Below are 12,947 nucleotides of genomic sequence, written 5' to 3'. Positions count from 1 at the left end.
ACAGAATTAAAAACAAACAAACAGAAAGCTCCTATTGTCTGAAATGTATTATTAGTTTGTTATTATTTAGAGAAGAAGATGCTTTTAGGAAAAAAGACATAATCAAATGACAGACAATATTTCAGATGGTAGGAGAAGGGTCGGGGTGAGTATCACATGCAAACTGGGTGCTCAGTAAAGGTAAATGTAAGGCTCTGAAGTATTACTCAGTAATCACTTATAATCACCATAAAGCTTGTCCCAAACCAGAGCAAATCTAGGCTCATTAGGACATCCTTCAAAAAGCAACAATCAGGATGCCTGGGTGGCTCAGTCAGTTAAGCCTCTGCCTTCTGTTCAGGTCATGATACCAGGGTCCTGGGATCTAGCCCTGCATCTGGCTCCCTGCTCGGTGGGAAGCCTGCTTCTCCCTCTCCCTCTGCCCCAGCTCTCTCTCATGCACTCTCTCGCTCTAATAAATAAATAAAATCTATTTTTTTAAAAAAAAGCAACACTTTTTGGACCAAAGCTTTATAAAAATGACTGGTCCTCTAACAAAAGCAATTTCTTAAAAGCACCGTAGAGACCCACCTAAAAAAAAAAAAAGCTACCTTTTAGATACGTTTTTATCAATCATGATCAAATCAAGAGGAAGAAAAGGAATTCTGGTTAACTCCAAAATAACTAACGCATTCCGTCGTCAGGGCATCACCTTCAATCTGGCAACAAAGTCCACTTGCTGAGAGCAGTGAGGCTCAGACAGACCTTACCTTCATGAATAAACATCTTCTGAGCATCTTTAGGATGAAGTAGCACCAGTACAGGTGAAGGGCTTGTAGGACCAGGAGCTGGAGGTTGAGGAAGATGTATGAGAAGAAAGGCTCCAGGTAGTGCAGAGGCAGAATCAATGTGCAGTATAAAATCCTAAAAAACAAAAAAACAAACAAAAAAACTAGACCAAAGGATTTCATTACACAGTACTAGCAAATTTTCAGTGAGAAAACAAATACTTTTCCTCCCAAGGCATTTAACATTTATTTCATTTCTAACCATGCCCAGGAAATTCTCAAGGGAAAACAATATGATAATATTACCTTTTATATCATTATTGGCAAGCTACAAAAATTAAAAAAAAAATACAGTCTGCCTCTGGGGAGAAAAGTTAAAGCAAATGGAATTTTTATGGTCAGGCTGCCTGCACTCTAGTCTCTGTACCTGGGTTTCCTCTCTGCAAGCAGAAGAGCCTACACGACCCTACTCGGCTTCCCCGGGGGGTTATAGAATAAATAGGATAATGCATGTTTACGTAGGGTTATAATTGCCCTTATGACACAAACTCGTGTATTGGGCAGCAAAGTGAATGGTGAATTTTGCCAAAGTAAATTTGCCAATAAAAGAGGCTTTTAAAGTAGCAAAAATTCTATTATTACTTCCAGTTTCTAAAGCGAACTGCATGCTTTATGTATTTCGTGAACAGACTCACGAACATCATTCTGAGCTGCCCTTGATCACCCAGAACGCACAGTGGCTTCAGCTACGAGTGCTGTAGGAAGGGTTTACCTGTTCCGTTCCCAGACCTCATACACTACCATGATCTTAGACTTGCTGGATTGGTTTGCTTATAGGTATATTATTCTAACTATAAAAATAATCTATTCATACAAAAAAGGGAAAAGAAGAAAAACAAATAGAGTTGCCCATAATACCATCAGTCTAAACAAATTATATTGGAACTTTTGTGTATTATCTTCCAGCTTTTCCCATACATATTTTACTTTTTACATGAAACTGACTCTTTTTGGTGTCGTATGAATTATAATACATAAAGAGATCTGTATCTCTCCTAAAAATACGTTCTTTAAGTTTTTAAGTTCCTTTACCTTTTGGCCTTTTTTCCATTACCACACGATTTTATACCACAGAAACACGCTAGGCATGTAATTTTGTACCCCGCTTTTATGGCTCAAAAATATGATACATAGAGCTTTCCAGGTTAATGGATATACCAACATATCAGGGATCAGTAAACAGTTTTGTAAAGGGGCAGATAGTAAATATTTTAGGCCTCTGGGTCATTTGGTTTCTGTTGTAAATACTCTGTCACCACAATGTGAGAGCAGTTACAGAATTATACCAATTAATGGGTGTGGCCATGTGGCAATAAAACTTTATTAACAAAACAGAGGGCTGGATTTGGCCTGTGAGCTTGAGTTTGCCAACCCCTACTACCCCTGCACAGAAATATACTTACAGATATCATTATTTATTTAACTTCTATCCCTTTTTGGGTAGATATTGTTTTCCAAATTTTCATAGTGTTATAGAGAATATTGTAAGAATTACTTGTAAAGACATTTTGATAGAACTATTTGATTATTTTCTTAAAATAGCTAAAATATTTAATTAAAAAGTATACTCATTTTACATTTTAGAATACATTGCTAGACTGCTTTCCAGCAAGACCACAACAATTTACTGTCTTACACTAGTGTATGAGATTACCTGCTTCCTTCGATCTTGACTAACATTGTACTTTGTCAGCCTCTATCTAAAAGAGCATCATGCTGTTTATATTTACATTTTTATTTATTGTGAAGTGAATATATATGTTTATATACTTGTGTTTTCTTTGGTAATTTTGATTTATACTTTTGTGAACTGCTTCTTCATGGTATTTGCCCATTTTTCTATCAGGGTGCTTACTTTTTCCATTGATTCATGAGTGCTTTCTACATATCAAGGGCAACAACATTATTTTTAAATCCTATTAAATATCACCACATGGTCTATTTCTTTCAACCTTGTTAATGATTTTTGTGGGAAACTAACTTCTAAAATATTCTTGTAACCAAATTTATCTTTTTTTTTTTTTTTTGCCTTTCTTGTTTGCCTCGATGGTATGCTTTAAAGGGCCCTTCTTATCTCTATCACCACAAAATATATTTCTCCACATTTTCTTAATATACTGGCTCTTTCACTTAAAATCCTGGTTCTGTGTAGCCTTGATCCAATTCTCCATGCATTTTCTCAACTGTAAAATGGAAGCAACGAGTATCCATTCAATCCATTCAACAAGTGTTCCCTGAGCACCTACCAAAGTGCTACCTGGCACTTTATAGGAGACAGGACTAGGGCAATGAATAAAACTGACCCAAATCCCTGAAGCGGTAAGGCTCACATTCCAGTGCCTGCATTCACAGGGATTTCAGGAAATAATGTGCATCGTAAAGCCTCTTTGCCATTCTCGTTGCTGGATCTGTAAGCAATTGCTGTGCCTTACTCTGTACGCTCTCAGCCTACAATGCCCTTCCCCGTTTCAGCTGAGATTGTCTTCACCCACCAAAGCATGGGCGCCTCTACAATAAAGCTCTCCGTGCTCTTCTGATCACCTCTCGATGTGTACCAATTCCTCTAGGCTCCCCCACTACCAAGTCCTTGAGAGAATGTGGCCTGATTCAACCTGCCCTGTGGTCACAGTTGCTCGTACAAGATCACTCTTCCCTTGCTGGCACGCTTTCGGAAGGCAGTGGCCATGACATCCTCTTCTCTGTATCCTCCCTTCCCCTGTTCCTGGGCCTTCCTCCTTACTGGATCCCCATTAGGAATTTGTCGATGTCAAAAATAACAAAGGAGGGACACCCAGGTGACTGAGTAGATTAAGCCCCTGCCTTCAGTTCAGGTCATGATCTCAGGGTCCTGGGATGGAGTCCCACATCGGGCTCTTTGCTCAGCAGAGAGCCTGCTTGCCCCTCTTTCTCTCTGTGCCTGCCTCTCTGCCTACTTGTGATCTCTGTCTGTCAAATAAATAAATAAAATATTTTTTAAAAAATAACAAAGGAAATGATTCAAAAGCATCTCCTTTACATATTCTACCAGAGAATGTGAATAATGTCTTAACTATGTAATTACTCATTGTGATCCAAACAAAGAAAAAACAAAACAAAACAAAACAAAACAAAACAAAAAAAACAGAAGGTGGGGTATAGTTGACCTGAGAGTTCTCTTTTCTTCAAGTTCAAGGGAAGACACAGAAAAGAGGGTCCTGGTTGGAAGGGACCACATGTATGAGGCCCTCAGGTGGGAGGCATTGTAGAAAAGTCAAGGGCTAAGATGAGACCAGTGCAGCTGAAGGGAGAGGAGTGGCAGGGAGGGGTGGTGTAAGATGCAGGTGCGGAGGTGAATGGACGCGTCCCCTGTTGGCTTTGCAAGATATGGCATTGGGAAGATTTGCTAGTTTTAGAAAGGGGAGTGATACACCTGGCCCAGACTCATCAGAGCAGCCTTCTGGGGCTGAGGCCACTTTTCTTGCCTCATAACCTACACCCAAGTCACTAAGCCTCCTGGACCTTGGACAAGGTGGAAGTCGCCTTGCCCCATGACTGGGAGGCTCCAGGGAAACACACAGCCAGCTTTGCACACTGTAGCGTCCTAGAAATGGAAGAGACCACCATTAAAATACAGATGCCTCCAGAGAGAGCCAGCTACTGCCCCAAGGGGAGAGGAAAGGCATGGGCTCTGGGGCTGGCTAGCTGAGGATCCCGGCTCCCTTGCGGTCGGCAGCAAGTGACATAAGCTCTCTGGGCATCCGTTTCTTCTGTGAAATGAAAACACCACCACTCCCCTCATCAAACTGTTGTGTGGGCTTAATGATTTGTTAACTGGGAAGAGCTTCACATCCAGGAAGCACTGGGAAAATGGTAGTTCTAGCCATGGCCGTGACTCCTGCTCTGACAACGCCTTTTCCACCCACCCCTTCCTACTGTGGAGAGTTGGCATTCCCACTACAGGGAGAGCAACACCCAGGGGACTGGGCAGCTGAACAGGCTGGAGTTTCTGCTTCGGGAAAGGAAGGGGAGGCCACTCCGGAGAGGGAGTGGGGACGCTGTGCTGGCTGGAACATTCTGTGCAGGAGGACAGAGGGGACCAAATGGAGAGGAGCTCTAAAGGGGGTGGCCGCTGTGGCCCCAGGGTCAGTGGGTCTGGGGGCTGTGGTTACTCGGTCAGGACCTTTTTCTATCAGTCTATGTCCTCAGTAAAGGATGGTCCAGTCTCAATCTCAACTCTTCTCTTCTTTTGCTAAAAGAAGAGTGGGAAGGAGAGAAAAACCAACACCTCTGTCTTACTCAATTTTGTCCCAGACACGTGTGTCACATGTGTAAGCACACGCATGAACACACAAACACATGTTTCCCTTCCTGGTCATGTGGAATTTCTCTTTCCACAGAGGATGCTCAGAAACTCCGTGCTCCTGGATTCCTGAAACCACTCTGCTCTGTCCACTGGCCTTTAATCTGTCCGAAAGGTTGCACTACGCCCGTGACCCTGGATTGTGAACGTCAGACTTTTCCCTCTTTGGTTTGCTTTCCCACCTTCCCTCTAGCAATTACTGGAGTTTCCGTGGTTTGGAAAAAAAAAATCACATGGTTGGTTTAAACAGTAGTTGGATTTGCTGGGCTAGATAAGGCAGCCACTAAAAGTTGTGTTTTCCTAATGAAAACTGGAAGGTGAAGGTCCTTTTCTCTCGCTAATTATAGGAGTGCGCATTCAGCCATCTCAGGATAACAAAGACTGGTTCTACTGGTGAGTAATTGCCTACCGTATATGTCAGGGATGCCTTACATTTCAAAGTGACTGTGTAGTGAAGGAAATTTAATAAATACTTAGGGGAGGCAAATTATGTCTGCTTTAAGTCGTCCGATTTACTAATTGAATTTGAATGTATCTGTTCTGTGTTTCAAATACCCTGTTTCTAGTCTTTCCTAAGTTGCTGTGTGATCCTGGAAATATCTTAACTCCCCACCTGGAATATAAGTAGGGGTGTCTACATGCTTCCACAACAGTGATGACCTGAAGGAGAAAGCAACTGTTCCAGGTGAATGAGAACTGAAGGCAAAATATGATCCTGGGCCAGATCCAGTAGGAGGGGGTAAAAACATATTGGATCAATGGACAATACTGTGATTCGTAAACGGATCTCCTTGTTCTTAGGAAAGACGCAGCGAAGAATTTAAGATTAAGAGGACATGATGCTTGCAACTTGCAAATGATTCAGAAAACACATGTAGATACATATATGCGCGTGTGCGCGTGCGTGCGTGTGTGTGTGTGTGTGTGTTGAGACAGAATGAGAAGGATGAGAGAAGGAGAACAGAAAAGAGAAAGCAAACAGGGCACAATGCCAACTAGTAAATCTGGGTAAACACAATACATTAAAATTCTTGGTAATATACTTGAAAGTATCCTATATATTTGAAATTATTTCTAAATAAATAAGTGAATAAAGGAGTTTGGCTAAATTCTGGGTAACGTCTGTTATCCTAAAGTATGACAATACGAAGAAGGGTGATGGTTGGAGCTGTCCTTTACACATCTATGAGCTGCAGAAGTAACGAGCACGTGGGTGTGGGGAAGGAGTTCCCGTGAGGGCACACTGTCAAGGAGACATTGAACAAACCCAGGTGGTGAAGTTCATTGTCTCTTACACAAGGTGTGCAACTGGAAAGTCTAGTTCAGAGATACACATCTGCGGTAGTGGCTCCAGGGAGGGGCCCCAGCTTCAACAGGGCCACTCTCACATTGCACGAGCCCTTCCTTTCCTCTGGTGGCTGTGAGTCGGGCACAGCACCATCCCAGGAGGGCCTAGAAACCCACCAGGGCACCATGACACCCAGGCTCTGCCCTTGACTTATTCAGAACCCAGGCTCCAGGCTTTATGAGGATGGGAAAGGTCCCCCGGGTCCTTATTCTTGTCTTCCCTCGGCTGAGCGTCCACTAAGAGCACTGCTGTACTCTTCTAGCTTTGGCTTATCTTTTCTTGAAACTGCCCTCTCTCTGATAGCCATTCCAAGTACTTCTAGGGCTACATGACCCACAGAATTCCTTTTCACCTGAGGCTTTCCGTGGGACTGTTTTCCTCTGCCATTGAGAGCCAGATCCTTGAAAGCTGAAGCCTGAAGTCCAGCGAACCAATGGTGGGGACTCCATAAAGTTACCACAAGCATATGTACCCTTGCAGATTAGCAAGTTCCTTACCTGAAGATTATTCACCTTTGGAAAATTTTTTTGAACATCCGAAACACAGGTCAATGTTAATAATCTTCAAATATATAGGTAGGGTGGTTGATAAAAGGATCTCTTCTGCTGCCCTTATGAACTCCTCCCGCAAGGTAGGAACTGTGTCTCATTGATCCAGTGTATTCCCCACAACCTCTACGTGTGATGAGTTCAAGAAACGAACCAGCGAGCCAGTACCTCCCCCCGTAAACTTCCGTTGAGACGGAGTGCTCCTTTCCTTCAGTGGATTAGCCTGGACTAAATTGTTATCTGCCCTTGTGGTTTATGGAGGAAAGTGTCAAGAATCAGAGAAATTGTTTACCTGAACTTGGGAAGGTCTTTCTAGCCTAGTGATTCCCCAGCAGTATTTGTATGATATTCAAATAGACAGATACATCCAATAATTCAAAAGCAGAGAAGCCATCATTTTTAAACAACAATTGTGGGCACCTGGGTGGCTCAGTTGGTCAAGTGTCTGCCTTTGGCTCAGGTCGTGATCCTGTGGTCTTGGGATCAAGTCCCACATCAAGCTCCTTTCTCAGGGGGGATCTGCTTCTCAATCTGCCCCTCCCCCTGCTCATGCACTCTCCTCTCTCTCTCTCTATCTCTCTCCCCACCCTTGCAAAAATAAATTAATAAATCTTAGAAAAAAACAAAACAACACTTGGGAATACCCTTAAAAATTATAAGCCTGAGATTTAAATGCTTTTGAATAAAAATACAAACAAATGAGGTAACTAAGCAATCAGATTAAAGTAATTTGGCCCAGGCCGATTGGAATTCCTGCCTGATGTTGAGAGGAACCATGTTATAAAAAACCATGTAATTACCACATGCTGACACTGATTGAGTGAGAACTGGCTAAATAAGATTCCTGGGGGGTAAAAAAAAAAAAAAAAAAAAAGCAGGAGAGAAGAGGAGACAGAGCTGTACCCACACAAAAGAAGATCATCGGAGGAAAGCAAACAGTTTGACACTGGGGAAAACCAAGGGAAAGTAAAAGGGAAAGGGAAGTGTAATGTACGGGCTCTGTTTCTTTCTCCCACAGTTTCCAGATAAATTTCAGATGGGTTAGTGTTCTCCCCACTGGACCCTTTGTCTACCACAAAATGTGCAACGAAAGCCGTTGTGAGGAACAGAGCAAGTGGTGGGCTGCCGGCCTCCCGTGGCGCCTCGGAAATGTCTGGATCCATGAAATAGGTCTATCATCTGCACATCGTTTGGGCCATAGTAAATTCCCCCCCCAAACTGAACTAATAAAATATCCTTGAAAAATGAATCTACGCTTACACATTTTAGACAGATGGTTGGAGCCAGGCTAACAACAAGGAACTGACTTTTCCTCTTTGGCACCGCAAGATGATTGTGTAACACGTTAAAGGGGATGGGAATGCTATGTAAGCCAGGGTAACACACCACAATGGATTCTTTCAAAAACCATCGAGAATCAATCTCTCAAACTTCCAATAGCTTGGTGAGGCTTTCCTCAGCCTTCCAAACAAGGAGGACCCGTCAATGTCAGTGTGGAAAAATTTTTACCAGCAAAAAAATTTTTTACAGTTGGGTCTGTTAATAGTGGTTTATTTGCCATCCAACTCCCTGAAGACAGCAAACAGTGGTATTGGCTGCCCTCTGCAGTGGGCTGGTGAATTCAGTGAACTATCAAGATCAAGAAAATGCCAAATGCATGCAACTAATTCTTCTTGAAATCCAGAAATGCTGGCAAGAGAACGGCTCCTTAAATCTAGGATTTTTAAAGTCGAGGGTGTGTGGGAAAGTAACACACCACCTCCACAATCACTCAACCCCCGTATGATGTTTGGTTGTTTTCTGGGCAAGAGGAAGCTTGCTTGTTGATTTAAGACATCATGGGAATGTCTGAGGTTAACGTCCTTCATTGCTGAATCAGAAGCCAACCACAGCAGCAAGACTGCAAAGCTTCTCAGACCGTTCCCTGGGACTGGAAGCTTCCATGGTGTATGTTTTTAAAATATGCCCACGAATTCTTTGAAATTATTCCCGTGGAGAAATGGAGTCTAATTTTCCTTCCTTCAAATATGAGCTGACCTTAGTCATCTGGATCCAGTGAAGAAAATGAGGTTGGAAGTAGCATGATGTGACTTCTGCAGGTGGCTTATGAAAGGACACACAGCGTCTGCCTAGCTCTTTTCTGGACTGCTCACCCTTGAAATCCAGCTGCCATGCTACGAGCTAATCAGGCCATGTGATGGGATTCTAGCTGACAGGCCCAGCTGAGGTCTCAACCAGCCATCAGCATCAACCAGTTGACTTTTTACGTGTTACTTTAACCATGTGGTGTGAGGAAGTCTTCCAGAAAATTCCCAACTCTGGCCACATCTGACTGTAACCACAACAGAGACCCTAAGTGAAAACCACTACCTCGCTGGAGCCAGTCAACTCCGCAAACCATGAGCCATAGTAATAATCAATAAATGTTGTTATTTTAAGAGAGAGGTCTGCAAACTAAGGCCTGGTGATAAAATCAGGCCTGCGACCAGTTTTTCTCTGGCCTGTGAGCTCAGCTGGGTTTGGTACATTTTTAAAGGGTTGTAAATGAAATGAAACAAAGCAAGGAATAGTATGTGACAGCGACCATATGCAGCCCTTAAAGCTGAAAATAGCTCTTCTATGGCCTTTTACAAAAAAAATCCCCTTGTTCAACACTGTCTTAAGCCATCAAATTTTTAGATAGTTTACTATGTAGTAACAGATAAACCAGAAAATATGGTACTTCTGGAACATAAGAAGAGACCACTGGTGGGCAAATGCTGGATTTATGGCATCATAAAAGTCACGCTGAAAAGCCATAATTCAACTATTACCTGAAAGTCAACACTATCAGTATCCGCTATCACACAATATTACAAGTTCACAAACACATGCGCTCAACCGAAGCAAAAGTGAGGGCAATGTGATTCATCAACCAAGGAGAATATTATAAATGTTGTGTCTCATATTTGATCCTAGATTAAATTTCAAATTCTTAGAGACTTATTAATAACTTTAATAAACGTAGCTAGCATTTGCTAATCCTTACTATGTTCTGGACACAATTCTGAACTGTTTCATATGTATTACTTCATTTAAGCCTGTGACAACAATTACTTCCATTTTACAGATGAGGAAATTGAGACCCAGGGAAATGACCTAACATGTCCAAGATTATACAGGTCATAAGTGTGAAGCCAGGATTTGAATCTAGGCCTGACTAGCATCCATGAACTTAACTACCACACTATGCTGCTCCTCTCTAGAAAATGTCTAAGTAAGACACTGGTCTTGGTTTAAGCACGTAGCTGGCTTCCATAGGAAAGTCTGGCCAGACTTCCCTGCAGGCTAGTCAAGGGTGCCGTTCACTCACTAGGAATCAGGTCTGGAATCTACATTCCCCTGGGTCCCAGAGGACCCAGGATCGTCAGCAACACCAACCCCACTTTTCTGTTGAGAGGATATGAAACTATTAGACCAGCCCCAAATAATGGGTCATTATAAGTTCTTTCTTCCAAACTATCAAAGACTTCCTCACACTTCTTCATTTCCTGTCAATCAACATATGGAAAATTATGCTTGCTAAAGGGATGACTGTCAGAGGAGACACAATATCGGTTCTTTACTGCCAGCCCTTGGCTAAACAAAATCAAAAGGCTGATCAAGAGCCAATTAATATGGAAAGGATATCCAGACCATTGTTAAGACCAGTCAGTGATCATGGAAAATGAAATCAGTATCAGTTTTCTCATCTGTGAAGTAGGAGTGATAAGACCTTATCTCTATGATTTGTTGTATAGACCGGAGCCAAAATATACAAAGGGCCTCATCCAGTGTCTGGCATTCAATTAATGGTGGCTATATTAATTATATTTTGTTTAACATAGAACATGTCTCTCTTTCAAAGAGCTGGTGATTGACCAATGACAGTTCAATGAATAAAGGGAAAAGCTGTTAAACACGAAGAAAGATCGACATTCATGAAACGAGACAGAGAGTAAGAATTGCTGTTTACCCATTGGGTTGCACATTTTGACCTCCCTTTATCATAAGCCTTTTCCACATTGGAAGGTGTTGTTTTAATTATTCATAGAAATGCCCCCCTCCCTTTATTTTCTCCAACTGAACTTGGCACAAACAACCGGGCATCAATGTAGGAAAGAGACTTCAACAATGTGCCAAGGCCACCTCAGCATGGTGACCAAAGGTACGGCCCAGCCCCTTGTCTACTCACCAGAAGGGAAAGATAATGAGGCGGCTGATGAAAAATATGGTAGAGAAGATGAGAAACAGGGTGTTACAGGTTTGCTTCCATCCGGCATAAGAAAACATCTTAGCAGACTGAAAACAAAAAAAGCAATTGCATTCAGATAAAGTGATGTTAGAATAAAATTCTTAAATTAAATATTTATAAAAGATATGATGTCCAGGATTTGGTTCAAAGTGGTCTCTGTGTGGGGGGTAGGGGAGAGGGATGGATGGGGAAACGGACAAAACAAGGCTGGCCACACTGACCACTGGTAACACTGGAGGAAAGGCCCACTGGGTCCATTATGCTCTTCTCTTTGCTGTTTGTTTGAAATTTTCCATAATAGAATGTTAAAAAAAAAAAAAGATATGTTTAAATGACTGTAATATTACTCCTGTCCTTCACAAGCCCTACAAGTTAGCCCAGTGAATGTTAGCATGCATTTCATTGGGGCGCTGATTTATTTTCTCCACTTAACTGATTGGAGAGCTGGATTAGAGAAAGGTTGAAATATGAGTGAAGATCTGGGCTGGGCTGGGCTGCACACATTGCAATCAAGGCAGCTGACAAAAGGGGCAGAGTGAGGGGGCCACCCTGGGGGCTGTGTCCTAGTTGAAACGAAGTTGCACGCACTGGATTTTTCCCCACTTATTTTATGCTAGTCTACACTATTCATATGGTCTGCATTGAGTAAAAGGAATTACAGAAAGTGTTTAATGTGGTAGTAGCAGGTTAATGGATGAGAATTCTCTCTGGCATTATCTAGTGGAGCCCAAGGCTGCATGGGAAGGTATCTGGACTCGGGGGTGGTGGGAGGTGGATAGGAGTTGCTGAGTGTAGGTCATCCCTCCAGAAGTGTGGCTCAGGTCTGCATGGTTTCAGGACTAAAACTGGTCTGGTAGCTCAAAGCCACTCTAAACCAAGAGAGGCAGCATACTTATACTTCGGGAAGGGTTTTCATGACGTTTTCCATACTCTGCCATATTTACCATGGGGTAAGGATATGATCAGATTGTGGAGAGGCAGGGGGCCCAGAAGGCAACAGATTCAAATGCTGCGACGGAAGGCTAGTCTGCCAAGTGGGTGGGAGATGGGTATGGGGATCTGGGCCAGAAGTTCAGGGTGCTTGGAATGGAGTGTGGGAGTTGTTTGAAGAGTCAGAGGCTGGGCTAGGGTGGCTAGCTAGATGTGCACAGGCAGGAAGGGAGAGCACTTGTGAAGGCAAAGTAGCATTCCTTGGGGTAAATATACACACAGAATATTCCCAGCTGTGCAATGATGGAGATCGACAGTCACTCTGGTCCTTTGCTAAGCGTGAGTCAGGATACTGTTCAAGCATTGGGCCCTGCATACAAACTTGAACATGGGGGAAACAAGAGGATCAGGAGGAGGCATGAAGAACACAGAGGTTCCTTCTAAGTCAGAGTTCTAGATGTTAAGGCTGTTTTTCCTTTCCAAGAAAAGGCTAAAAGATGACTCACACCAACTGTCTTGAGGAATATGAAAGATTAATAGTCACCATCTTTAGGAGGGTCTCAACAGGGCCAAAAGTTGTTCAATGTCTGGGTTCAATGAGCACTTGCCCGAGAAGACAACCAGAAAAGCCAACTACTCGAGGAAGTTGTGGACCAGGCATCCTTGGAGGATATCAGAAATC

General features: G+C 42.7%; 1 protein-coding gene across 3 annotated transcripts in view; it reads right to left on the bottom strand.

Moving 5' to 3' along the window:
• The window catches only part of CERS3 (ceramide synthase 3), a 107,965-nt gene that overhangs the window by 26,874 nt on the left and 68,144 nt on the right, over nucleotides 1-12,947 (bottom strand). For all 3 annotated transcript variants that reach the window (XM_082734218.1, XM_082734217.1, XM_082734216.1), the window contains 2 exons: nucleotides 11,276-11,382; nucleotides 750-903 (listed from right to left, as the gene is read on the bottom strand). In XM_082734218.1, the coding sequence (XP_082590344.1) occupies nucleotides 750-903; nucleotides 11,276-11,382 (261 nt within the window). The remainder of the gene's footprint in view (nucleotides 1-749; nucleotides 904-11,275; nucleotides 11,383-12,947) is intronic.

This window comes from Mustela nivalis (genome assembly GCF_964662115.1).
Source record: "Mustela nivalis genome assembly, chromosome: 6".
In the NCBI taxonomy this organism is placed as follows: Eukaryota; Metazoa; Chordata; class Mammalia; order Carnivora; family Mustelidae; genus Mustela; species Mustela nivalis.
This window is presented reverse-complemented; position numbering and strand designations above follow the sequence as displayed.